The sequence below is a fragment of the Cuculus canorus genome, chromosome 10 (assembly GCF_017976375.1).
Source record: "Cuculus canorus isolate bCucCan1 chromosome 10, bCucCan1.pri, whole genome shotgun sequence".
NCBI classification, from domain to species: Eukaryota; Metazoa; Chordata; class Aves; order Cuculiformes; family Cuculidae; genus Cuculus; species Cuculus canorus.
This window is the reverse complement of record NC_071410.1, coordinates 14874688-14902049: the sequence shown is the minus strand read 5'-3', so window position 1 is coordinate 14902049 and position 27362 is coordinate 14874688. Positions and strand designations below refer to the sequence as shown.

General features: G+C 44.2%; 2 protein-coding genes across 2 annotated transcripts; one reads left to right on the top strand and one right to left on the bottom strand.

Annotated features, from left to right (window-relative positions):
* The first annotated feature begins 321 nt into the window (after positions 1–321).
* Positions 322–13953, top strand: LOC104064029 (A-kinase anchor protein 17B). Its single transcript, XM_054075430.1, has 5 exons — positions 322–433; positions 4644–4768; positions 6384–6615; positions 7875–9393; positions 9958–13953. The coding sequence occupies exons 3-5, from the start codon at positions 6526–6528 to the stop codon at positions 10092–10094; spliced, it is 1746 nt and encodes a 581-aa protein (XP_053931405.1). The 5' UTR covers positions 322–433; positions 4644–4768; positions 6384–6525; the 3' UTR covers positions 10095–13953.
* PGRMC1 (progesterone receptor membrane component 1) lies at positions 13357–20732 on the bottom strand. The gene is made up of 3 exons (XM_009566315.2): positions 20405–20732; positions 17370–17525; positions 13357–15300 (listed from the first exon to the last, which is right to left on the bottom strand). The coding sequence occupies exons 1-3, from the start codon at positions 20715–20717 to the stop codon at positions 15200–15202; spliced, it is 570 nt and encodes a 189-aa protein (XP_009564610.2). The 5' UTR covers positions 20718–20732; the 3' UTR covers positions 13357–15199.
* Between the last annotated feature and the right edge of the window lie 6630 nt (positions 20733–27362).

The following is a 27362-nucleotide window of genomic DNA, read 5'->3' as shown; positions in this document are numbered from 1 at the left end:
CTTGACCTCCCCCTTTGTCCCGCCCAGATGCCCCCGCCCCCTTCCTTCGGCCCCATTGGCTCCGCCCCGCCTCTTGTCCCGCCACGCCCCATCGCTTCATCCCCATTGGCTCCGCCCTTTTGGACCGCCCCACTGTCCCTGACCCGGCCCACTCCATTGGCCCCTCCCTGCCCCTTTCCCCGCCCCATTCCTGCCTCCCATTGGCCCCGCCCCGTTGGCCCCGCCCACACGCCCTTCCCCGCCCCCTCCCTTCATCGCTATTGGCCCTGTCCCCGCTGGTCCCGCCCCGCCCCATTGTTGCCCAGCCCCGCAGGGGCCGTTCCCGCACGCGCGCCACCATTCCGGGAGGGGCGGGGCCGTTCCGGCGCGCGCGCCGCGCTCCGCCCCCACGTGGCGCGGGTGTCGCCGGGCGTCGCGGCGGGGCTGGAGCGCGGTGAGGGCGGCGGCGCAGGGGGGGAGCGGAGCGGGGCGGGCTGGGCCGGGCCCGGGGTGGGTGGGATGGAGTCGAGGGTCTCGGTGCCGTAGAGCCGCGCCGAGGGGCAGGGGGTGATGGTGGTGGTGGTGGGGGAGGGGGTCCGTGTCCCCACCGAGGAGCAGCCGCGGCGGGGCTTCCAAGCGCCCCTTCTTTGCGGGGATTGTGCGAGCGGCGGCGCTTCTCGTTCTCTTCGCTTAATGTTGCTGCATCACCGAGCCCCGTGTGTCAAAAAGCTGTTTAAACCTCTCATTTAAACTTGGAATCATAGGCCGGTTTGGGTTGGAAGGTGATCGGAGGGCTGGAGCACCTCCCACCCGAGGACAGGCTGAGAGAGCTGGGCGGGGGACAGCCTGGAGGAGAGAGGGCTCCCAGGAGATCTTATAGCGACCTTCCAGTACCTGAAGGGGCTACAGGAAAGCTGGAGAGGGGCTGTTCACAAAGGCTTGTGGTGATAGGATGAGGGGCAATGGGTATAAACTGGAGAGGGACAGATTTAGACTGGACATGAGGAGGAATTTCTTCATCATGAAGGTGGTGAGGCCCTGGCACAGGTTGCCCAGGAGAGTTGTGGCTGCCCCATCCCTGGAGGTGTTCAGGGCCAGGTTGGATGGGCCTTGGGCAGCCTGATCTAGCGGGATCATGGCAAGGGGGTTGGGACTGGATGGGCTTTAAGGTCTTTTCCAACCCAAACTATTCTATGATTCTATGATCTTAAAGCCCATCCAGTTCCACCCCCTGCCATGGGCAGGGACACTTCTTCTAGACCAGGCTGCTCCAGGCTTCATCCAACCTGGCCTTGGACACCTCCAGGGATGGGGCAGCCACCACCTGGTGATAGAAAATAGCCTTAAAGGAGTTAGTTTGCTGTGTATGGCAGAGACCAAATCACTGCTGGGGGGGTGTGTGTTGGGATTCACATGCTTTCCATTGGAGAGCATTAGAATATTGCAACAAAAAATTCTCAGAGGGCTAGAGACAGTGCCTCACAATGAGACTGTGAGAGAGCTCTCAAACTGCTCGAGCTACGTGTGTTATGTAAGAAAGATGACTGAGAGGCACCTCGATTAGAGTAGGAGAAAAAAAAAAGAAAAAGAGCCCACAAAACCACCTAGATGTTAAAAGAATGTGAATCTCTTGGAGGAAGCTTTATGAAAAAAATCAGTATCTGGAAGTGGCTTCCACATTAAACAATGAATGAAAAGGAATGGAACATATCACCTGTTGGAAGAGGCAGGATTTTGTGTTGTGTTTTCAAATCAGAGCCAGGTGTCTTCCTGGAAGAGGTGCTTCAGCCAGTACGGTTAGCACAGGCCAGACAGAGTAAGTGATCCAACAGCTTGTTGTGGTTCTGATCAGCTTGAATCTGTTCTAAAATACTGTATTATTTTAGGCCTCTGTGAGACATAGGGAGTTACTGGGTTTCACAGGAATTCCTCAGCAGCTCTGGGAATTGATCACAGATCTGTAGAATCCCAGGTCAGTATCTTTGTTCCTTTTTATATGTTTAAGTAACACCTTTTTTTCTTTTTTTAAATTTATCTAATTGCTATCAGCATTATCAGAACACATGATCACAGAAAAAGGGCATGCAGGTTGCAAAGGACACTTTAGCCTGTAGTTATCAGCGTAAATCCTAGTGCAAAGGCGAATGTGTTCCTGATGTTATAACCATGGCAGAATGGCTAAAAGGAAATAATAATTTGATAAAGGGGCTGATATCTTGTGATGTGTGAGTTGAAACAGTTCAAACCTAAAGTAAAGATACAGTTTATTAATATGTCAGGGTCGATTCCCAAAGGCCGTGCTGCTGAGCAGCAGGCCCGTGCATCAGCCGGTAAATAGTTTGGTGCTTTGTACACAGTTGCATGGTGAGAAATAAATTTCTGATGCTTGAAGAGCTCCTGCCTGTGAAAAGCTGTAGGAAAGAATAAGGATAATGGTCTGTACTGGCAAACCACTAGAGCGCACCCAGCTCTATGAAGAGACTTTTGGGCTTATTAGGTGATTTATTGCAGTGGTGGGAATATGGTTGCAGCCCCTATGGTGTAAGGATATAAGTGAAGAAAGATTTGCACTCGTTGGGTAGTATCAGTTGGTTTAATATTAAGATGTAGCTGCAAAACAGGTTTGGGTACACCAGCTCTTCTTTAGACTCGACTTTCCCGTTTTTACAGGTTTCGACAGCAGTGTCCTGGGTGTTCTAACCTGCTGTGCCTCAAATATTAGTGGGATGGAAAAGGCATGGTTGATACTAACGTTATAGATAGCTTTAGGAAGCTCCTTATCTTAACATGTGGTGGGCAGAAAGGGTTCTACAGACTACTCGCATTTTCATGTTGGTACTGAGTACTCCGGGTGTATCAGCTTTGCTTATCTGCGATACCGAGGGCCTGTCTGTGTCTTTACACGGCCATAGTCAGAGATTAATTGTGAGACATTCAGCCTTCCTTGACAAAGTTGTGGTTAATTCTGAGTGCTTTTGGCAGCAGTTTCTTAACAGGAGCGATTCAGTGCTGCAGTCTGTGCTGTAGCTGCTGCTTCTAAAGATTCCTTTTTAGATTTTAAAGATCTAAAAAGATTTGTTTAGCGTTCTTTAGACCAGCTTTCCTGTCGGTACATATGTGTATCTTTGCTTCATCATTCTGAGTAATGTATAGTCACCCTCTTTACCAGACAGCTTCTCGCATTGCACTTTCTTTGTAGATTCCTAGATTGAAGGCAAACGGGCATTTCTCCAGTGATGGCAGGGTGGTTTTTAATGTGTGACAACCATCTTACAGGCTTGTTTCGTGTTGCTTCGGTGGAAGCTTTTATGTGGCACTTCTGCAGTTCTTTGTGTATATGTATCTCTCCCTTTTGGTTTAGTCTGTATTTATGTTAAAATGGTGGCTAAAAAGAAAATAAAATACAGTATATGGGCAGCATAGTAACCTTTATTTGTTAATAGCTGCTGAGATTTTTGTGGAAGAAACTGGTTTGCCAACTTCTGCTCTTTCTTCCTTGAAGTTAGGCCTGAGAAATCCTTGCGAACCTCTGGAAGCCTCTCTGTAAGCTTTTCGGACACTTAGGCATGTGAGGGGAAAACCCCCTTATGTTTTTCTGGTTTGGACTAGGTACAGAGATACTGATCTATGAAATTCATGTATCTGAACTTAAGTCCTTTAATCAAAAAGTGGCATTTTACTGTTTTGATTTCCTGAAAAATTAGTGTGGGTAAGGTAAAAGTTGTAAATACTTTCAGTGTGGTTAGTACTGAAATTGGGAGATGATCTCAGGAGCTGGCGATACTCCTTGGAAGATACTTGGCTACTTATTGTTGAGCATGAAGCAGCAGCAGCTGCCCTAGTCTAGGCGGTTCTTGGCCAGTCAGGGGCACCCTTTCTCTTCTCTGTACCTTTGTGTTTAAGTACATCGCCAGAGGAATCCATTCAAGTGCTCTGCAGAGGAATCCATTCAAGTGCTCTGCTTAGCGTGGCATCATTAAAGAAAATTTGCTATCTGTAAGTTCAGTTTTAGCAGCTGATAGCTTACCTCCCTATGTATCTATTAGGGCTTATCCTACCTTTTCCCAGCAGGTAATTTCTAAACTATGACCCTAAAATATACTTCTGTGCAGGAAATAACACTACATATTACTGATTTTTTTTTATACTGTAGATAGACCTCGATGCAATTCTCTTGAGTGTTCTATTTTAACATGCTTACATCTGGGCATTTAAAGCTGATTAAGTGCAGCACACATCAAGAGAATTCATCCATTTTTAAGGAAGGAAGTAAGCATTTGATCTCTGAGAGTCAGTGGACTCTAGTTTCGGAAGAACTGCATGAATCCTGCAGCTAGGAATGCTCTACTGAACATACTGAACTCTGAATCCCCAGAAGAGCATGTCAGGAAAGGGTTTGTCCAAAGGTATCACGTCAGATTGTGAGCTTCTGCTGTCACAGCAGGAGGAGGTGTTTGGGAGTGGGGTGTTTGAGCTTGACTGACAACCCAGTGTGAACTTCAAAAGAGATATTCTAGTATGCTGAGGTAGAGAGAGACATTCTCATGAGTATAGGAAGTATCTGGTAGTCACCTGGGGTCTCTCCTTTGCTCAGCAGGTTGTGTGTCTGTATAAATACAGGGCAAACTGGACTGCTAAGTCTGATTCTGCTTCTTCTGTGACAGGTGACTTTTGATACAACCAGACATTTTAGTGAAGGAGCCGTAAGAAAGAGAAGCCTGGAAAGACTAAAGCTGCAAGAACAGGAGCACATTGCAGAAAGGGGGGAAAAAAGAGAGGGAATTGAAAGGTGAGAGTATATTTTTAGAGAATGTCCCATTTGCTTGAGATTTGTTACACTGCGTCATAGCAAGTAAAGTCCAGGAGGAGCGGCTGCTGTAAAAATACAGACTTTGATGAAATGGGAGTTGGAGAACTTGAAGCAAGAAAGGTTGGACTAGAGACGTCCTGAGGTCCCTTTCAGGTTAGATTATTCTATGATTCTGTGGCCTAGAGTGAAATCGGAGAGCTGTTGCCCTCAAATTGCTCTGAGCCTCGATTGCTTAAGATTCTGCATGCGGGCTCTTTTTATTGCTCTATGTTGCAACATGACAATTTAATTTCTTTATGCCCTGAAGTAAAATTAATGTGACGCACATTTCTACATGCCTCGCAGTTGACTGCAGGGTCCAAAGGTAGAGATGAACACTTTTCTGCCTTTCCCTCTATTCCTTTTTACGTGTTGTTTTATTCATTGTTGTCATCTTTAGGATAACATTCTTAAATTTTATATATGAGTAGTAGTTGTATAGTGAAGTTTTACTTCTGTAGGTAATGTGTTTGAATGGCTAGTGATTAATCTAAACTTTCACTAGTGATTAATCATGTTACGCACTTCATATCTTAAAAACCCCCAGCACTTAGAATGGGCAGCGTAGGGACTCTAATGCTGGGTCTCTGAAAACATTCCTGTGCTTCCGTTGTTACTGCCTTTGTTGTGAGGATAAAAGTGAGAAAAGTCGTGGGTTAGGACAGAGACAGTTTAATAGGGAAAGCAAATGCCACATGTGCAAGCAAAACAAGGGATTTCTTCACTCCTTCCTGTCGGCACGCAGGCGTTCAGCCTTCCCCAGGAAAGCAGGGCTCCAGTGTGTAATTGACTTGGAAAGACAGACACCATCATGCTGAGTGTCCCCCTCTTCTTCCTTCTTCCCCCAACTTTACGTGCTGAGTGTGATGCCATACGGTGTGGGATTTCCCTTGGGTGGGTTGGGGTCAGCTGTCCCGGGTCTGTCCCCCTCTCAGCCCCTTGTGCACCCCCAGCCTCCTCGCTGGTGGGGTGAGAGGCAGAAGAGACCTTGGCTCTGTGCAAGCGCTGCTCAGCAGTATCTAAACCAGCCCTGTGCTATCAGCACTGTTTCCAGCACAAACCCAAACCCCATGGCAGCTACTGGGCAGGAAATTAACTCTGTCCCACCCTAACCAGCACACAGCTTCAACTTTAATTTTTAGAACAGTGGCAATAGTCTTTCAGTATCTCTTAAATGGGACCCTCATGCTCATCTGTAGGGGAGATTTGTTAGCTTAGGAATTGTATCCAAATGATCAGTCTGTGTGTCCTTTGAGACAAATGATGATGTGAATCTGTTGTCTTGACAGTGCTTATAAAGAAAACCCTAGAATGCAAACCATGTGAAGAGACAAAAGAAATTTCTAAACGTGTGCATCAGTTGGCTGCATGTCATCTATGTGCCGTGTTTTTTTAAACAGGTTATTCTAACAGACAAGATTTCTTGTTAGCCATATGTGGATTCTTGGCAACTGGTTGCTTATTATTAGCACTTCAAAGACTTGCATCCAGTTCCCTAGGACTCAAAGCGTAAAACAAGCGTCATCTAAATTGTCCCGTATTGATAATTACCCAGAAAAAGACGTGGTGGTGTAACGAAGTTCAAGAGAGAAAAAAGAAAGCTAAGCTCGAGAGAAGAGAGGCAGATAGATGGAGATGAGAAACATCCCCCAAAGCAGCAGAAGGTACCAGCTGAAGAACAGCAGTGGCCAGAGAATATGCCTGAATGGGAAGAAAGGAAATCCCTGCTAGCTCAGAGAAGAGTGGAGTCTATCAGACTGCTTACAGTGCTGTTAAACCGTGTGAAAGTAAGACTATTTTAAAACATATTTTAAATTTTGAAGGGTATTTATTAGAGTTCGGATAATTCAGCAGTCTTTTGATGTCTTGATGATATTTTGAAGAATGCCTTGGGACTCACTGAGCGCCGGGAAGGCCTGAGGTCCAAGTCTTGTGACCAGCTGCTCTCAGGCTTGCCCTGAGAGCAAAGTTAGTTTGTTTCCACCCAGAAACTTTGGCTTTGATGCTTGTTTGAGACCTTTTCATCACTGAGTAAAAATAGGGCTGAAGGGGCTGTATCAGCTCTATTGGATTTGATCCAGCATTGCAAACAGGGAATTTTGAGGCAGGGACGCAAATTATGCTATCTCTGCTTGTGTTGATCTCAGGTCTGCAAGTGACAGAATTAAATTGACACGGATTATGCCAGCTGCATTTCTAATTGCCCCTCTTTTGGGGCCAGCACTAAGCTGTCAGTCTTATTTCAGTCTGATTCAGCGAATGTCTTGAGAAAGTCAGCAGAGAAGTGATAAACATTTGACTGTTTTGCACACAGATTAATGTTTGGAGGTTTATTTTAGTGCTTTGGGCTAAAAAAACAGTTTTAAATGAAAACAGGGATTTTAATTTCTCAGAGATATTAACGTAGCTCTATCTTTGCTATTTGCTACCTAAGAATTTGCTTGCAGCTTTTAAGAAGTGTAAGTTTTCCTCAGTCCTTAATGTTAAATATTTCTAAAGGACTATAATTTAATAAGTTGAAGTCAGAGGCTATCCTTGCAATTCTGCATGAATTTTAAGGCCCCATGATATCTGACACTGATTGCCTTAGTTATGAATGTGATATGTTAAATGAACTTCTGTTTTCTTGGTTTCACCACCTGGAAAGCTTTAGATAGGATGTATTTGGACCCACTTAAAATAATGTGTAACAAAATAATTTATTTGATCTACAGAAGTGTAGTACTGTTACTCTTACTTCAGTACTAGTCATGATGCTGTGATCAAACAAACAATAAATATTTTCTTATGCAGTTGCAGTGAGATACATTAATTGGTTGAAGAAACTCTTAATTGGGAATGCAGCTTTCTGAGATTGTGAAATATCTGTAGTTCTAACTTAGGAGCAGTGAGGCATTACGGCTGAGCTCTGAACTCTGCCAGACTTACCTCTCACCTGTATAATTCTTCTGACTGTGGGACCGCTTGCTTATGAGTTTGCAGTTCAGCACTCTCTGTAACGCTCAATAAATGTACATAATAATTGTCCTGATTTTTTTGTTTGAAGGGTTTTGTGCAGTTGGCAAGTCAAAAAGTGGATCCTTCATTGGGCGTAAGGAAGGATGATGCCTTTTCTGAAACAGCATTAAAAGACACACATCGGGAACTGATTAACTCCCATTATCATATACCCAAAGAGGTGAAACATGAGGAAGAGTTTAAGCGCCTGTTAAGTCCAAAAGGTAGCAGCTTACATAGTGAGGAAGGAGATGTGAGCGACTTCCATGCATCTACTTGTCATGTAGTCAGGACAATTTTAAATGATCGTTCTACAGCCCTGAGTGTGGACAGACGGCTGAGCAAGGGCGCGTACAACTCCTCTGGCTGTGGATCTTTGCTGATTACAGTTACACAAGACTGCAGGGTCATCAAAGCTCTGGGTGGAAGGGACTGCCCGGCACTGAATGCAGCTCACAGGCAGACAGCGTCTGATGAAGACTGTTGCAAAAAGCTGAAGGTTTATGAGACTGATGAATTCATCCATTATTTACTAAACTACTATCAGACACCGCGCTATGCACGTGTTTGCTTAGAGCCAGAACCTACTGTCAACACGTGCTGGTGGAAGAGAGTGGTGTCTGATGGTGATAGGGGTTTTGACATCAGCTTGAGTAACAAACATGGTCCGCACTTCAGAGAAATGAGTCCTCTACACAACCTTGACACGAGAAATTGTAGCAGCGATGGTGATTACAGACTGGTGATCACTGTTGGGGAATTCGACTCAACAGATACGGTGTTAGAAAACAAGACCTATAGGGGTAGCTTTGCCAAAAAGTTGCAAGTGCGAAGGAACGACTCCCTTGCTGTTGATAACTTACAACATGCTGGACCGAATCTTTCTTTGGGTTGCACTGCGGTTACTTGTGATAAGGAATTCGAACAAGAACATGGTAGCGATGAAGGTACCATACCACACAACACATGTAGATCTGCTTCCAGATTCAATGATTTGTTGGAAGAGATCAGTGATTCCAAGTACTTTAGAGAGGCGCGTAGTGACTCAATGAAGAGAACAGAAAGAAGGTGTGAAGAAATTTACAGCAATTGTAATAAAGGGTGTTTGCCTCCAAGAGACGGGGAAAGAAAATTACTGGTTTACCTTAAAAATGTAACTCTGGAAGGCACAGAGGAGGACAGCAGCAGGTGTAGCTTCTGTAATAATTCTGTCCATGAGGGCTTGGCAAGGCAGCATGAACATAGGCTTAAAAAGTCATGCAAGAGGTCTAGTAGTAAATTAAGACATGAAGGACAGAAAAGTGAGAGACAATCCAGAGAAGAGGAGAGAAATGCTCGCAAAATGAAGAAAAAGCGAAAAAAGCTTTCTTCTAATGTTGTATCTGATGAATGTGGCTTTTCAGACACGGACAGTTGCACGCAGCTGGAGTCGCTCAGAAAGATACAAAGAAAATGTGAGAAAGTGTTCCACAAGAAAGTGAAATTCAAGACTCTTCACACTGATGACTCTTCACCAGATGTTACACCTTGTGATGGCTCACTACTTCAGGAGAGCCTCCAAAGGACAGGTGAGAAAGAGACACCAGACTTGAGGTGGCTGAATTTGACAGGTCTCTGGCAGTTGAGGTTTGTTGCCACAGCTTTTGGTGATGAATAGTGTTATAAAAAGTTTTAAGAAGTATAAACATGGCATAAAAAAAGAATGTGGCTTCTCTGCAGTTAAAGATTTGTTCAGTTTAGCTCAGAAACAGTACGCGCAGCTGCAGTTGAAGGACAGTATTTGTCTGCTTAATTTGTTAGCAAACTGTCGTGGGCATTGGCAGATGGGTAGTTGTTCTGTTAATAACAGCACGCATGCTAACAACTCAGCATGCTTTAGACAGCCAAAACGTTGTTAGGTAACTCAATATGTGGTACATCTGGGTGGGAAGTAATGTCTGAATATAGTGAATTTATATCTAGGTAGTCACCTGGTCTCCATACAGGATTGCTATGTTTAATCACAGCCCTTTCACAATGTTGTATACTTTCAGTTCGTTGGTGGATGCCTTACAGCTCCTTCCCTGTCCCCTTTCCCTCCCTGTCCCCTTACAGACTCCTTTCAAGTAACTTTTTCATGTCCTTATCTACAGGAGATGAGAGGAAATTAATGTTGAGAAGAGAGATGGATGCAGATGTCAGAGGATGCCCTCTATTTCCTCTCGAGATAATTCAGACAAATCCCTGCTCAGATACTTTCTGTGGAGCAGAGCCCAGAAGAGGATGCTGAATGTCTGCTGTATAATAGCTCTTAAGTTTTTTTACAGAAGTGGGAGAAGAAAGCCCTTCGACTGTTAAAAGGTATATGACATGCTCTTGTTTTTTTGCTTAGGTAATTCCTTCAGTTAGAATATGTAACTGGTAGAGTGAGCCACGAAACCAGAATCTGGTTTGCCTTTTGGATAACAGAGGACCAAAACTTTCCCCAGAGACAGACAAACTTTCGTGAACCAGGTGCTAAGAATTTGAAAGGACACTGATTGAAATCTCGGAGTGTTACACTCTTGATTAAATGTAAGGAACCTTGTAAATATCAAAGTTACAGTATTTAGTAGTAACAAGTATTTGAAAAACCATAGCTGTGTAAGTCCTAGAGCAAGCATATCAAGTGCCTCCTTAACCAGATTGTTAACATGATGGGACTGAAAGTTGTCAAAGACATTTATACTCAATTGTGGGAAGTAATTGATTCCCAAATATGAAAAAAAATCCTATCTTCTCTAAAACCCACCCTGGGAAAATGCTTGTTTTCTATTCACAGTTCTAGAGGTGTTTCTGAAAATTTGCTGTCTTTGGGAGGACGGGTTGCACTGCACTTGTGCTGGATTTAGTGCTTCCAGGAGTCCCGATGATTGAGCAAAGCTCTGAATGTTAGGTAGGGCAAGGGCAATGCTTGTCAGCGCGCTGGCAGCCCCCGGCTATGTGCAGGTTGAAAATTTGTTCACAGGATTTCAAAACGTGCCATTTTGAAGGCACATGCAGCGAGACAGCTGTTCAGTGTGAGTTTGCTTACGAAGAATTTCCAGAGGAATTGTGAAATGTCAGATTTGTGCTGCATGTAGGTAAAAAGTGAAAACGCAGTCTAGGAGCTTGAGTTATATCCATATTTATTCATCTGGCTATATTTAGAAGACAGCCACAACTGCTTTTGGACAAAGTCCCTTAGCAAGATATAGAGGACGAGTTCTAAGTTCAATCTCTGATTATTTCAGCTTTCATTTTAGTGTTTCGGTTATTACATGTCAATATGTGAAGTTAATGTGATAACGTTGCCTTCATTACATAGGATCTTACCCATGCTTGTAACTTCTGCTCTAATAAATAATAATGAAAAAAGAATTGTAATTGTTCGTGGTAGCTAGGTTTTCCCCCACTGTTTAATACTGGTGATTTCTACAGGCTGCTAAGCCAGGCTTATCAATATTCTCTGTTCATGTGTTCAGATGTCGAGTGCCTATTCAGGGTCATGAATGACACATGGTTGCTACTCAAAGTACTGTGAATCTATTACTGTATCTAAAAAGATCTTATTTTCTTGACATAAATATTTTCTGACTATTTTGGGGAACATTTATGCCCCTCTTAAGTCTCCATTTTGGTGTTTCATAGTTATAATGAAGATCAGCTGTTGGATTCGTTGACTGTGTAAGTGTTTCAGTTGCAGTCATGTGGCACACCAAGGGTGTTTGTTCTCTATGCAATATTTGCGGATTAAAGATGACAAAACTTCTGTCAGTTCTGTGTGCCTAAGTCCCCATTTCCCAGGAGACAGGGTGTTTGATTACAGGGGAGGAAGAGGAGGAGCAGGAACTAAAGATTGCCTTTGGTGTAAGTTTGACAATATTCAATTACAAATAAATACACCAGTTCTGTAATTGTTTCTCGCATTCACCTATCAATAGATTGAAATTGATAAAGCAAATCTTCTATCTCCAAGTCCTCCTTCTGTGTAGAACATTGTTAGTAAATAAATTATACGTGCACTTGGTAGTGTGAGGCACCACTGTAATGCCAATACTGAAACAGGTGGCATTATTTAAAACATGGTTTTAGGTGTTTTATTCTTAATTCTTTACTTTTCCTACTTACACACTTAATTTGAGCTCCATCCTTTCATACGCTGGACCGTTCAGTATAAACCCAGAGACTGCGGATCTTGCAATCAGATCTGACTTTCCGTACAGAACTAATAAAACTGCCTCCTAACAGTGAGATCAGTCTTCGCTAGGGAGCTGTCTGAACTAGAGCTTGTTCTCAGCAGCGCACGGCCTGTTGGTTGTACCTTGTGCTGAATACCTACAGGCTGTTTCTAAAGCAGAGATACACAACGCCGGTTATTGCATTACTCCATCTGCCTGAAATACAGGAAAACAGCAATTACAATATAAAGCCCTTTCTTCTTAATCCAGAGACTCCTGGCAATGCATAGAAATGCCTCACCTTTTGTAAAAGCCCTTATACAACCTCGATATAAACACTCATTATTGAATGTTTTTTGTTTAACTGAATAGCATGGAGTAGGAGCAGATAAAGATGATTAAGAGCGGGTGGAGTCAGATAAAAAGACTGAATTTTACAAAGCAGCCGACAGTGTGCCAGAACTGGCTGGAAATGAGATGCTACTCAACCGCTTTGATTTGCGGTAGAGCTCCTCTCACATGCCTTCAGCCACAGACAGTGGGCGTGTGGATGCTTCAGCTGAGGGAGATGGCTGACACTTAGTTGGTCGTCCTTTCCTACTGGGTTACTGCACAAACTGCTAATTACCTGGCCTGGTTCTTTTTGCTTAGTCATGGCAGCCAGTCCTTGCTGAAGGAAGGGATTAAGTTGCCATGAACAGAGAAGCTGAACCCATCCATTTTCTCCAGCGCTTTAGAAGATAAAATCAGTGCCTGCTGTTTCATGAAACCACTGCTTTTGTGACTCGCTTCTTCCCCTTTCACAATAAATTCTCTTTGTTTTTTCTGGAAAAGTAGTTGTCTTACAAAGTGGAATACTTCCTTCTCAGGAGGCACAGAGGCTTAACGCTAAGCTTTGCCTTGTGTTACTGCCAGTTTTCAGTGTAGCTTTTAGTAGTTATTATTAGTATGTTATTGGTATCAGTGATGCATCATGTTGTAACATATGGATGAATGCTTAAAATAGCATTCAGTTCCTCAGGAGATGCTATGGACCAACTTAGGAGTTGATGGTTGGCTCCACAGAATGGTAGGTTACAGCCCAGTTACACTACGTGGCAGTCTACCAGACCTCCAGCTTTTGCTCAGTGTTACCAATTAATTGGGCATTTTTATATCCATCTCTCTTTTTGCAACAGCAAAGCATATTATAGAACATGAACATGTTCTGTATTTAATATTCCGTTATACTACAGTATCACATTTACAGCTACAACATATTATACTCTGTCTGTGTGCTGGATAATGTACGACATCAGAGAAAGACAGTATAAAACTTGGAGATTTTACTTGCAGTAAAAAAATCAAACTGCCATTATGCAAGAGTATTTTATTTTCTGTGTTAAACAAACATGAGCCCATTTCTCATTGGAGGTAAACCATTAGTCGTAGTAGGCAAAGAGTATAAATGTCTCTAAAAATAAAACAGCAACAGAAAGGTCATGACAAGATTTACATTTGTCTCTAGACATTCATTAAGTAGCTCAGACACCCACACTCTTCATCTGAGGGCCCAGGGTCACCAAAAGAAAATGCCATGGAAGCGTTCAGGCTGCGGGAAAGTCACGTGTTCCCACCACAGATGCTCTCAGGCAACTTTACCACATTGCATCAACTTGTTTATGAAAGCTGCTGTTGTGCAATGCACTCTACCTCCAACCAATTCCGCCTAGTTTACACCTTCCCACGCAGGACTCGGTTAATCATTTTGGTCCTGTTGCCAAATTGAAACAACTTGGCTGAACAGCCAAACCAGAGAAACTGATCCCAGGGCACTGGACTGGACAGGGACCCCAACAGAATCACCTGGACAAGAAACTCATTCTGGAGTGATTGGCTCATCACTAGTTATATCCTTGGAATTTCCAAAAAAGCTTTTGCTCAAGAGTATTTTGATGACAAAGGAACAGATTTACATTTTTCCTTGGCCAAATCCATTTACCCAGCCTCTCTGGCAGGAGTCTCGGTTACACAGTCAGAACAAATGCAGCTATTGAGCAGAGGTGTGAGCTGAGAGAGCAAGTAAGTAAAAACCAATGCAAAGGTCAGGTCTCCAGGTCTAGCATTGCTGGTTATGCATGAAACTGTGCTGTTTCTTTTCATGGCCGCATTCCAGAGCAACAAAGGCCTCAATGCAGAAACTGCTTACGCGATGTTATTTTATTTTGTACAGAGAACTCGTGTTAAGTAACATTGGCCCTTAACATTGTTCTGTTAGGTGAAGCTGAGTGTACAAGAGTACTTGTTAATCCTGCCCTGCCGGCAAGTCTTCTTTTCTAGGCTTAGGAATCAAGAGCAGCTGATCTTCCCCATTTAATATAATTTCATTAAAACTCACAAAAAGTTTTCCTAAGAGGAAAAGTGCAGGAGTAGTAGTCCTGTCGAGTGACACTTCATAGTGTACCTGGTTTTTATGGATGCCTAGTTACACTCCTTATCTAAACCTCCGTAATGCTTCAGATGTGGTTTAAAAGTAAACAAAGAATACTAATCCATGCATAATTATGCATGACTGAATACATCAAATATTCATCACTCCTTATTAATTTTGTAAGTATCTAAAAGTAATTTAACCTTTCAAAAATTCTTATCTTTTTTTAAAGCGGTTAGTGTTTCATCTGTAAGCCGCTATGTCTTAAAAGCCAAGTTATCTTACATAATATTGAATTACATTGTGCCACAAGTGAGTAAGCTGCATCATGTACAAATAAAATATAGTCCCTTTCCTAAAGGAATTACAACCCAAAGCCCAGGTCCCACAGAAGCTAAAACAAAGATTTAGTGGAATTAGTGTTACATATGTGAAGTTATTCTTGTGCTTGTGTCCACAGTGCTAGGCTGTCAATGAAAAACTGGATTTCAACCTACTTGCCACTTTTTTAGAAGAAAAACAGTAATAGTCCTGTATTGCCAAAATTACAGTTTAGTTTTGCACAGGCATTTTTTGTGCATACTTCAGATTATGCAGGTTAAAGGAAGACAGATCTCAGACCTTTAGTAGTTAACCACTGAATTTGAAAAGCAAACCTTTGAAAAGAATTCACAGTAACTCTGGACCTTTTGCAAGCATTGCTGCTGGTGCAATTTGTAAAACAGAAGAGTAATGTTAGAAATGATCTTTTATGATTCAAGAATAGATTGTTTCTCACTGCACTCTCTAGTCTTTCTTTGCATCTTGGGCATCTTTTTCTTCTTCATCAGAGTATACAGTGGGTTCCTCCCCTTCCTTCAGCAGCTTACCAACATGGTGATACTTAACTGGGAAAAAGAAAAGAATCCAAGTCATCATTCTGCCCTGAAGATGCACCTTGTTTAACTCCTGTCTGTTTCCTGAGTTAACAAGATGCCTACATTACAATAAAACAGCTCTCAGAAACTTGTTCCAAATACTAGGGGAAGGGCAAAAGCTGAAATCAACTACCTGAATGACTATTAACGTTGTAGTAAGTGTAAGAGACACGCGAAGTGAATGTAACTACAATTCTCCTTCTGTTGCCTAAGACACATGTAGACTGAAAATTCATCCAGCTAAATAAACAGAATCCTGGATTAGATTATTTCTCTTGCCAGGGTCAAAGCTAGTTTTGCAACCAATGACATTGTTAGAACATTTACATTATGCATTATACACGCATGCACATCCGTATGTGCAAACAGCTCTCAAGGATGGGGCTTTTTTGCAATATACGTTGAAAATATCCAGTAGGGCAGAAGAGAAATCTTTTCTCCTAAAGATAAAGATGGATCTGTTATCTGATTATGCAGCTAAGCCTCTGCCTTTTTTTATATCTCTTTTTGAATGTGTAAAAATGCCAACATCCTATACATGTAAGTACTGAGAGCTGTGCTGTGGTGCCTATCTGTCAGCTTCAACAAAACAAAAGATGCCACTGACCACAGGTATTGACTTGCATTGTTGTTAGAATTAACAGGAATTTAAAAGCAATTAATTACCAAATTTACTAGAAACATGGTAAGAGTGCAGTTCAGGGTCAGTCCTGATGCCCACCTCTTGAAAAGGCAGATTTAAGCAGTAGTTTAGGTCAGATATTTGGTACCATAGTTCTGGTTTCTGCAACATACTCATTAGCATCATAAAAAAGGCCTGATTAAGCGTCTTGATTAAGACAGGAAGAATGCCAAAATAGTAGGGGAACCATCAGGTCAGGACTGAGACCTTCTAATGACATTATGTGAAGGAAAGCTCCATTCCAGCTAGTGACAGTAAATCTTTAATACTGAACACTAGATTTAAACAAAAACCATTTGATTTCCACCTTAATACTTTTTTGTACATGCAATTTCCATCATAGATATGTATATGTATAAATTAAACAAGACAAATGATACATTTAATTTTTGTCTTATCTGAGTAGAAATAATCCCTTTGGTGTTCACTTGCCTAAAAGGCATCATGAGATACAGAGGAATTCTTTTTTCATCAACAAGATACACAATAGGTGAAAAAAAACAACCCTCCGACCAGTCAGCATGTCCTGGTATGAGGTAAACACAGCAATTTCCATAAAACTGTTGCCTGAAGTTCTCCTTTTTAAGCATCAAGTTGAGGCACATGGCTCAAAACAGTTGGAATCACCTTATTAAAACTTTAAATACTAAGCACAGAAAAGCAAGGCAACTATGAAAGCGACTTCCTTCTGTTAATTTTAGAACAAACATCTCAAGCATGCAAGTTGCCTTTTTTCCCCTGTCACGGTAATGAACAGGCTGCTTGCAAACACAGAAGAGGCATTTACCCATTCCTGATCACCTTCTGAGGTAGAAAGTCAGCTGGAGATGATTGCCTGGGAATCTGATAAAGCCACCAGCAAGGTCAGGCAGAATAACTCATTCAGAGTGAAAAAAAAAAAGTTATATCAAGAGCTCCAAGGCGAAAAGGCCTAGTTTAAACACTCTTCAACGCTCAAAAATGTTACTCTTTTTTCTGGGAAGCTGAATGGGGCATAAGCTTCATTTTTCAGAGCATTAAAGTCTAATTGTCTCTATAAATGAGCTCTTAACAACTCTGAATTTTCAATTCCTGTCAACATTTTGAGTGGCCTTTTAGATCCTACCCTATGGCAGAGTGCTTCCATCTCTCCTACTGCTCTGTGAGGAGCAGAGGGCAGGAGAACGCAGAAGGAAAACCTGACATCTCTCTTAATTCTGCTGTGTAATGGTAATTCTAAAGATACTTAGTAAACTGAGGTATTAACTCAGTTTCCAGACTTATGTTTCCAACTGGTAACAGCCTTTTAAGCATTGCTTCCCTTGCTGAACACTTGGTAGTTAGCTACTTCTTTGTAAATAAGTTTAGAATTGCTTACAAGTGAATTGTGACTCCCAGTCCCTCAAGGTCTCTTGCTGTGTAGCGTTGAGATCAGAGAGGTCATCATAGTCATCCCTCAGAGCCTCCTTATCCAAGCAGAAAGTGGCAAGGCCTCGGGATGCATCTCTTCCAGCAAAAATCCCATATGGGCCGTCTTAAAATAAAAAACATAAGCAGCATTATTACAAAGGTAATGGATGCTGTATGATCTTCATGGATCAGTCTCCAAACCGAAACAGATGATGAGTTCCTACCCTGACCAGGTGCCTCCAACTTCTGAAATGTTTTATTCTGCTTGGTAATAAGGGAAAACAGAGGAAAAGGACAAGAAACAAAACCAAAGAAAGAGATAGCGAGTTTGTTGAAACATCAGGACAATGAACCACACAACAGTGCATGGAACATACAAGCAGAGTAAGAGTACGCATACAAACTGGGAAGCACATCCTCAGAATGGGGGCCAGGGGAAGGATCTGTAAGTCTGAGGTCAAGTGGAAGTTTTCCAAGAGATGCTCCTGACTTAAAGAGCTGAAAGGATGACTTGACAGAAAATGTGATGGAGATATGGGAAACTACCAACTCGGAAGAAACACCTATTAAAACTTGCAAGATGAACTCATGATCAAAACATGATCAGAAATATCTTATCAAGAGAGATACTTGCTAAACTTCATTAATGATTAACTTGCTTGCATGACAAGCCGAACATGGAGATCTCATGCTGCAACTAGATGTTGAAAGGTCTTCCTTTAGGGAGCTTAAAGAAGTTAGATGTGAACTCTGGCTACTGTAGCGACCACACCATTTTCCACACCTACCAGAGTGAGCTTTTTCCCAAGTTCATCAAAAGAATCTTACTTTTCCATCATAATGAAAACCAAACTAGCCAGACACAATGATGAACCATTAGGCAATTACCAAATTACATACAACAGGCAGCTTTTACTGTTGTCACAGAAGGCAGCATCCAAAGCTTGGTCCTTAAGTCCTTAATCTGCAGAAATACAAAACTGCACAGCTAACTCAGCTGTACACATCATCTTGTCTGCTGCAGAACACAAACTTACAGTGCAGCATTAAATGTCATTAAATGACAGTTTCCAGTCTCCGTCTGGAGCAAAAGTAATAATCTCATCATGCTTCCAAACAGGTGGTGTCTCCTGTCTCCAAGTAGCACCAGCAGCTCACTACTGCAGCTACCAGTTGTCTGAGCAGCTCAGGAGCAGCTCTGCCAGATCCTGTTAGGCATAAGCAAGACTCAGTGAGGCTTTTTAACAGGATGCCTCATTAAAAACACAAAAGCCCATGTAGGTGATTAAACTCTTACACCTGGGTGCACATACTCCCTCCCACCTCATTTCTAGCTGCTCTGTAAGTTTCTGCATGGCTTATTCAATCTTTACACATCTGAACTGCCTATGGTCCTGACAGGAAGCTGGTTTGATCTGAATTGCTAAGTAATTAGTATAAAAATCATGCGAGAGAGCTACGTCCACTAGAAGCTGGGAGTGGAATGTAAACACCGAGAGAACACTTTGCTTCTGCTGCCTGGCACCAGGCTCAGCCCCTTATGATACTTGTGGGATGTGTAACCTGTCCTGGGAAAATAAAGAGAAGGATCATAGAATTGTTAAGGTTGGAAAAGCCCTCTAAGATCATCTAGTCCAACCATCAGCCCAACACCACCGTGCCTACTAGACCACATCCTGAACTGCCACATCTACATGGTTTTTGACCCCCTTCAGGGATGGGGACTCCACCACTTCCCTGGGCAGCCTGTTCCAGTGCTCCACCACTCTCTCAGTAAAGAATTTTTTCTTAATATCCAATCTAAACCTCCCCTGGGCCAACTTGAGGACATGAAGCAATGCGGGCTGCCAAAACTGGACCTTTCACAATATTGGAACGCGACCCTGGAGCCTAGCAGCAGTGCTGACCCTGCCTGGGCCGAGCACTTCTACAGCTCTCAGGAAGCTGAATCCTCTCCCAGTCTCCAGATCGGAACCTGGGCGAGAGGGCACGGGTGGCTCAGCTGGGCGCAGATCCCGCAGGCAGGGCTGGCGCAGAGCTCCGGATCCTGCAGGGACGAACCCCTCGGCCTGAGCCCCAAGGGCACAGATAGAGAGATCATTGCCCTGGTATGAGCCCCGTGGACACAGATAGAGGGGTCACCACCCCTGGTCTGAGACCACAGAGCACACAGAGTCCCCTGAAGGCACTGAGAGAGGAGTCACTGCCCTCGGTCCAAGCCTCATGAGCCCTTTCAGCCCCCTAAAAGCACAGAGAGCCCTGTTGCTGCTCCCAAACTGAGCCCTGGGCACACAGAGTGGGGTCACTGAGCCTGGTCTGAGTCCCCAAGCACAGAGCGGGGTCACCACCTGGTCCAAGTCCCCAAGCACAGAGTGGGGTCACAGAATCATAGAATAGTTTGGGTTGGAAGGGACCTTAAAGCCCATCCACTTCCAACCCCCCGCCATCACGTCCCACTGGCTCAGGCTGCCCAAGGCCCCATCCAACCTGGCCTTGAACACCTCCAGGGATGGGGCAGCCACAACTCCCCTGGGCAACCTGGGCCAGTGCCTCACCACTGTCACAGTGAAGAAATTCCTCTTATGTCCAGTGTAAATCTGCCCCTCTCCAGTTTACACCCATTGCCCCTCATCCTATCGCTACAAGCCTTTGTAAAACAGTCCCTCTCCAGCTTTCCTGTAGCCCCTTCAGGTACTGGAAGGTCGCTATAAGGTCTCCTCTGAGCCTTCTCTTCTCCAGGCTGAACCACCCCAACTCTCTCAGCCTGTCCTTGTATGGGAGGTGCTCCAGCCCTCCGATCATCTTTGTAGCCTCCTCTGGACCCGTTCCAACAGCTCCATCTCCTTCTTACATTGAGGATTCCAGAACCGGACACAGGACTCCAGATGAGGTCTCACAAGAGAGGAATCAAGGGTCACCACCCCAGGTGCAAGTCCCGAGCCCAGAGCTGGGTCACCAAGCCCGGTCCAAGCCCCACGCCCAGAGCAGGGTCCCCGCCCTCACCGGGCCCGTAGAACTTGCTGCCTTTGGTCACGTCGAAGACCTTCCCGTTGACGGCCATGAGGATGCGCGGGTCGCGCACCCCATCGAAGGCGCGCAGCTCCGCCACCGTGAAGTCGCGGCGCCGCATTCTGGGCAGCGGCGGCGGCTCCCCTTCCCCGGCGGGCGCCGCGCCGCGCTCGCCCCGCACGATCTGGTAGAAGAGGAAGAGGCAGAGCCCCATCAGGCTGAGGTTGAGCGGCGAGCTCACCATCTCCAGCAGCAGCCCGCCCTCCCCGCCCGCCGACTCCTCGCCCGCCACTTCCTCGCCGGCCATGGCTGCGCGGCTGATTGCTGCGAAGGGCGCGGGCGCAGGCGCGGGGCGAGCGGGCGGGAGGCGGCGCTGAGGGGAGGGCGTGGAGCCGCCCCGAGGGGTGTGTCATAGAGTCGTACAGGCACCGCGTTGGGCAAGACCTGTTGAGTCATCGAGTCCAACCATTCCTATCTGTCACTAAACCGTGTCCCTGAGCACCTCGTCTACCTGTCTTTTAAACCCCTCCAGGGATGGGGACTCAACCCCGCCCCGGGCAGCCTCTGCCAGTGCCCAACGACCCTTTCTGTGAAAAATTTCTTCCTGATATCCAGTCTGACCTCCCCCAGCGCAGCTTGAGGCCATTCCCCCTTGTCCTGTCCTCTGTCATAGAATCATAGCATAGTCTGGATTGGAAGGGACCTTAAAGATCCCCTAGTTCCACCCCCCTGCCATGGGCAGGGACATCCCACTGGCTCAGGCTGCCCAAGGCCCATCCAACCTGGCCTTGAACACCTCCAGGGATGGGGCAGCCACAGCTTCCCTGGGCAACCTGGGCCAGGGCCTCACCACTGTCATGGTGAAGAAATTCTCCCTAATGTCTAGTCTAAATCTGCCCCTCTCCAGTTTATACCCATTACCCCACACCCTATCACCACGAGCCTTTACGAATAGTCCCTCTCCAGCTTTCCTGTAGCCCCTTCAGGTACTGGAAGGTCGCTATAAGATCTCCTCAGAGCCTTCTCCTCAAGGCTGAACCACCCCAACTCTCTCAGCCTGTCTTTGTATGGAAGGTGCTCCAGCCCCCTAGTCATCTTTGTAGCCTCCTCTGGTCCTATTCAAACAGCTCCATATCCTTCTTACATTGAGGATTCCAGAACCGGACACAGGACTCCAGATGAGGTCTCACAAGAGAGGAGTAGAGGGGCAGAATCCCCTCCCTTGACCTGCTGACCACGCTTCTTTGGATGCAGCCCAGGACACTGTTGCCCTTCTGGGCTGTGAGCGCACACTGCCGGCTCATGTCGAGCTTCCTATCAATCAGCACCCCATGCCCTTCTCTGCAGGGCTGCTCTCAATCACATCATCTCCCATCGTGTACTGTCATTTGGGAGAAGAGCCCAGCACCCGCCTCTTTACAACCTCCTTTCAGGTAGTTGCAGAGAGCAATAAGGTCTCCCCTCAGCCTCCTCTCCTCCAGGCTAAACAAACCCAGTTCCCCTTGGATAGGGATGCTCGCCCCCGGACCCGCCCTGGGGCTAGGGATGCTCACCCACGGATAGGGATGCTCGTGGGACAGGGAAGGACATGGAGCAGCAGCGAGTCGGTGAGACATGGCTTCAGAGCAAAATAACCACGATTGCACCAAACTCCGTAGGAGAAAATGGAGGAAATTAGCAGACTCCTGAGGATTCCTCATTCAGGTAATCAAAGAATCACAGAATGGTTTGGGTTGGAAGGGACCTCAAAGCCCATCGAGTTCCACCACCTCCCACTGGATAAGGTTGCTCAAAGCCTCATCCAACCTGGCCTTGACCATCTCCAGGGATGGGGCAGCCACAGCTTCTCTGGGCAACCTAGGCCTCCCCACCCTCACAGGGAAAAATATCTTCCTAATATCTAATCTAAATCTCCCCTCTTTCAGCTTAAAACTGTTACCCCTCACTCTGCCCCTGCACTCCCTGATAAAGCCCCCCTCCGTGCCTTTCCTGTAGGTAATACCCCCCAAAACCACAGAAGCAGTGACCACAAGGTACTACTATAGCCTGAAAAAGAAAAGTCTCCAGTCGTGAACTTCTGTATTCGGGCTGCTTTTCAATGCAAAGTTTGATGAAGTAAAATGTAGACATGCAGGAAGTTCGCACTGTGTGATCTGCTCGATAACGGTGTTTGCGTGAAGCAGAAAGGACACAAACCTGTGCCCAGTCAGAATCGCATTGTTCCTTCTACACAAGTGAGTAAAATCACTCAGGATGCAGGTGGAGAAGTGCTGCGTACCGATCTTGATCTTTGTTGTAGCTTGGCAGGTGGCTTGTTCGTGTCACTGTTTCAGTGAGTGACTTTTTACATTGGGATGTTTAGTTGAGACTTGACATTGGGACTTTTTACATTGGCTGCTTTTTGCATTGGGATCATAGAATCATAGAATAGTTAGAGTTGGGAGGGACCTTAAAGATCATCTAGTTCCAACCCCTCTGCCATGGGCAGGGACATCCCACCACGGATGTTTAGTTAAAAAAAACCCCAAATCTGTGCATTGCATTTACTTTCCATCTCTCAGTGTAGGAAAACTTTAACTCTCTGTGTCATTAGGGCTACTGATAAAATAGTTCAGCATTTTGGGATGCTCTCAGTAGTAACGTGTTGAACATATTGCTTCTTGCAAGGCAGGGTGTGTGGTTCCACCTGCTGTCTGATTTGGGAAGCTCCTTGTTTCATTGATCACTTAGAGCTTGATTTGTCCTTTCCTGGAATACACTGACTTGTGCTTCCACCTGCTGTGTAACTTGAAAAACTCACCGTTTTGTTGATCTGATGACTGAGAGATACATTCGGTAATAAAGTAGGTCCGGGGTTTGACCCTTTTTAGGATACTAGATAAAGTCCTGAAACTTTAGAAATAGGAGCTGTATCACCCAGATGGCAGTTAGTGCTGCTCAGTGTAGACATGACACTATTACACTACATCGTGTTGATATTGCATATTAGAGGAACAGATGCAGAAAAAAACAGAAATTTGGAGGGAGATTTTTCTTTCATTTTTCACAATACATTTCGTTCAAGAGAGAGGAAAAAAACGAGACTCCAAAACAATCCCAACCCTGAATTTGACCATGAACCAGACACTGAAGGGAGGGAAAAAGAAGCTCTGTTTATGCCTCCTGTCCTAGAGAAACCATCCAAGAACAGTTCGTTATTAGATAAAGAGAGCTGGGAAACATTGCCAAGATTGATAGAATCTCAAGTTATCTGCTGCATGAGTATTGGTACTGCAAGTTACAGCTGCCCAACTTCAACCTCTTTATTCATCTTGCAGCAGATAAAAAATATTCATATATTTTGCATTCAGACTGCATCTTAAGAAAAAAAATAAGAATAGATATTTAGGAATAAATGGGCATAAATAAAATTATGCTACATCAGTCCAAATTTCTAAAGCAATGACCCTTTATTATACATACTGTGCCAGCAAGCTTGCTTGGCAATTCCTTTAAATGGAACTGAAGTTCTAGTCAGAACAGAGTTGGCCTCAGAGCCGGTTAAACACCCTAGACATTAGCTATGCTCCCCCACAGGTTTTCTTCTCCATTCTGTAGACAACAATAGTTTCCTCCTTAAAACCATTCTGTTAACAGCATCTATGAGATGGGTTGATAAATCAGTTCTAATACAATGCTCTCATCTTATCAATTGAAGAAAACACTGGACCTCAGATAACTTTCATATCCTTGCAAATCAGAGTAGTTCAAACAGTTTTAAAATATTCCTACTTGTTTTTTTTTGATAACCAGCATAAATCTATTTGGAGATGAAGCAAAATTAGCTCTGATACTCTTTAGCATTCTTCTTACTGCTCTATTTTCACTTTGGAACTTGTCTCACTGTTGTAATAAATCTTTTAGAGCATATTTAATCCTTTTAAACAAAGTATGCTTTGCCCAGATTCCCCATGACATGCTTTACCTTGGCTGAGTACACAAGGACTGTTGTTACCAAGCTGGTTTTGGTCCTCATATTCTCTCATTGCTCCTTTGGAAGCCCTCCGTGGGAATTATTTTCTGTAATTTACCTGACTGGCAATTTTACTTCAAACTATGACTGCAAGAAGCTTTTCAGAAGTCTGCAAAGTTACTGATACCTACTTTGCATTCCTCTTGAGCACATTCCCAGAGCTGCTGGTCACCTGGAACTATTGCTGGCTTTCGTTCAGCCTGCAAGGACCCAGGGTTTCTGAAGTAGAGATCAGGTATCTCAGTCTCTGAAATTTCCCAGAGCTGGTGATTAATAAAACCACTAGCAAGTTATATCTTTGTTGTCCAGCCTAAAGTCTGATTTGTAACTCCCACATGAGAATGTGAGAGATGTCAGTAATACACCACGGGATTGCATTGCAAACAGCTTGCAACATCCAGTGGCAGCCAGAGAAATCAGTTTTCGCCTGTGGTCGAGTCTGGAGACTTCTCATGAAACTAAGTAAGCAACTAAAAAGCAAGATTAAATGTGCCTTACAAGGACACAAGCAATTCAAGCCCTCTAGAGAGAGACAACGTTATATGAGACTATCTAATAATTTACATAGGCAAGCTCCATCATTCCTGCCTGTTTCTCACAGCTGGTGTGATACGGGTATTTCTTCTCCCCCTCCAAGTAATAATTTAACTTACTGAAAAGGAAAAAGAAAGGAATGATAAGCTGTAATTTCACATTTCTTTTACTGACTAGTGCCTACCTATACCAAGAAAACAGAATCACTCCCTAAACTGCAGAGGTCCAGAAGGTCAGGTGGACTCCTGACACTGATGGTAAGCGTTATGTTAAGCTGTTGTTAGAGTGGGTCTGTTCCAGGTGCAAAACAGGCACCTGACCTAGGAACATGCTGAATTATGTCTAGTCCTCAGATCAAAAGCATAGACCATCTTTCTGCTGGACTTCCTTTTTTATTTTTTTTATTTTAATTCTGTCTCTGTTCCATTTCTGTTTATTTTTCAATTATATCTTCTAACTTTCTAGCTATGTTCTTCATCCAGCTAAGTGCTAGAAGAAAGAATGTTGCAATGTGAAGGTGACACTGTTCTGAAGGCTATCAAGATTCTGTCATTCCTGGAGATTTATATGTAAATGTCTGCAATGTAAAGCAGATCCAGATGAGAATTTTTACCAAGTGTTTTAGGAAATATGTCGGGGCGGGGGCTGGAAAGGCAGAGGCTGTTCATGATGGAGGATTGTGTTCCTTGGAAACATGCTGATGCTAGCTTGCAGCTAAAGTCTTCTCCCTGCCTCACCTTCCCCCTTGGTTGCTTGTCTTTCAGGCTGCCAAGACTATGGTTTTTCATCCAGTCATGTTGAACAGGACCAACAGTCACTGTGACAAGAAAGCTTGCTTGGTCAGTATGTACAGGTTCTGTGTATCAAAAAAACTGGATGACATGAAGCAAACTTCATGCATAGATTAAGTCAAACCAGTAGCACTGTTAGAAGGAGTAGGAAATATTATCTCTGCTCCATTAGCGTCAGGTGAGGAAATGGTATCCATTGTGTGTACATGGGTTCTTCACAAGGACCAATTTTCGCTTACACTGGAGATATTCACTTTGCATTTTGGAATGCGTGAGCCATCTCTGCTTGTGTCACTGTATCCCTGGAGTTATTTCTCTGGGGCTATGATGGAGCGCTAGCTCTGCTACAGAGGAGATTGGACTGTTACAATGTGAATTGATAACCAACTTCCACGTTAATAGATATAAAGGTTAGAAGAATCATAGAATCATAGAATGGTTTGGGTTGGAAGGGACCTTAAAGATCACCTATTTCCAACCCCCCTGCCATGGGCAGGGACACCTCCCACTAGACCAGGCTACTCAAGGCCCCATCCAACCTGGCCTTGAACGCTTCCAGGGTTTCTCATCTCAGTTTGAACTTGTTTAGCTGAAATCAGCTTCTAACACCCCTCAGTGATTACAGGGAGCGCTTCCACTGCCTTTCTTTGGTTTGCTTTACTTAGGCAGTCAAATCCAAAGTGGCACAGACAAGATAGGGGTTTTCTGCAGCAACAGACATGTGGAAGGACTATCCTTCAGGTTTATTTTCCAAAATCATCTAGATATCTGGTTAGATCAGACACACTTCCAAGTGCAGGCCAAATTCCTGTCTGTTCCACACATGGCTCCTTTTATCTTTGGTTTTCTGACTTCATTAAACAGTTGAAGACAGTTAGGTCATGCTTGGTTTGACACAAAATTAGATTGCTAAGTAGTGATCTAGTGGAATCCAGTTTTCCACAAGTTGAGGAAGCTCTCCATTCATTTCCCAGCCTGATGCATTTCCAGCTGTTCTAGTTACTCAGTGTCCTCAATGGGAAATCCTTGCAGACCCTCAGTCATCCCAAAGCCTGAGAGATGTGTGAATTATGTATGCTAAGAAGATGCCTTGCACCGTGCTCCACACCCTCTAGGCAAGGAGCTGATTGCAGATGTGTTAGGTTGAGACAAGAAGTGATTATTATTACAAAAAGTGGAATACTTTTTATTTAAGCTAAAGAAGAGCTGAGTTCCGTCTAAGTAATTGTATTTTTTTTGAAAGTTAGACAGAGCATCCCTCTGACAGCGTGTTTGTTTTCAAGCAGTGTTTTCACTGTTGGTTCTTTGGAGATGATAATGATGTGTGCTCAGTCTGATCCGTGCTGAAAAGATGTCTCTTCTTCTGTGACCACCCTGTTTGCAGTGTTTCTCCATTTCAAATGCAAAATCAGGCAGAGCTGGCTCCAAAGCTCCAAACCAGCAAGAGTTTTGACTGTTGTGAAGTTCATAAGAACATTAAAATTATTCCTTGGAAAGGAATAGAATATGCATGAGATTTCTGGGAAGATTTATCCATGTGCCCGCAAGGGGAAATCCATCCTGTCCCAACTCCTGCGTGGCTGCACACACTGATGGAGATCACTCACCAGCCCTG

Coding starts and splice junctions, on each gene's coding strand:
- LOC104064029 (XM_054075430.1), top strand. CDS start 6,526: ATGCCTGAATGGGAAGAAAGGAAATCCCTGCTAGCTCAGAGAAGAGTG. Junction 6,616..7,874: donor TGCTGTTAAACCGTGTGAAA/GTAAGACTATTT, acceptor TTTTGTTTGAAG/GGTTTTGTGCAGTTGGCAAG. Junction 9,394..9,957: donor GGAGAGCCTCCAAAGGACAG/GTGAGAAAGAGA, acceptor CCTTATCTACAG/GAGATGAGAGGAAATTAATG.
- PGRMC1 (XM_009566315.2), bottom strand. CDS start 20,717: ATGGCCGGCGAGGAAGTGGCGGGCGAGGAGTCGGCGGGCGGGGAGGGC. Junction 17,526..20,404: donor CAGCAAGTTCTACGGGCCCG/GTGAGGGCGGGG, acceptor TTTTATTTTAAG/ACGGCCCATATGGGATTTTT. Junction 15,301..17,369: donor CTGGGAGTCACAATTCACTT/GTAAGCAATTCT, acceptor TCTTTTTCCCAG/TTAAGTATCACCATGTTGGT.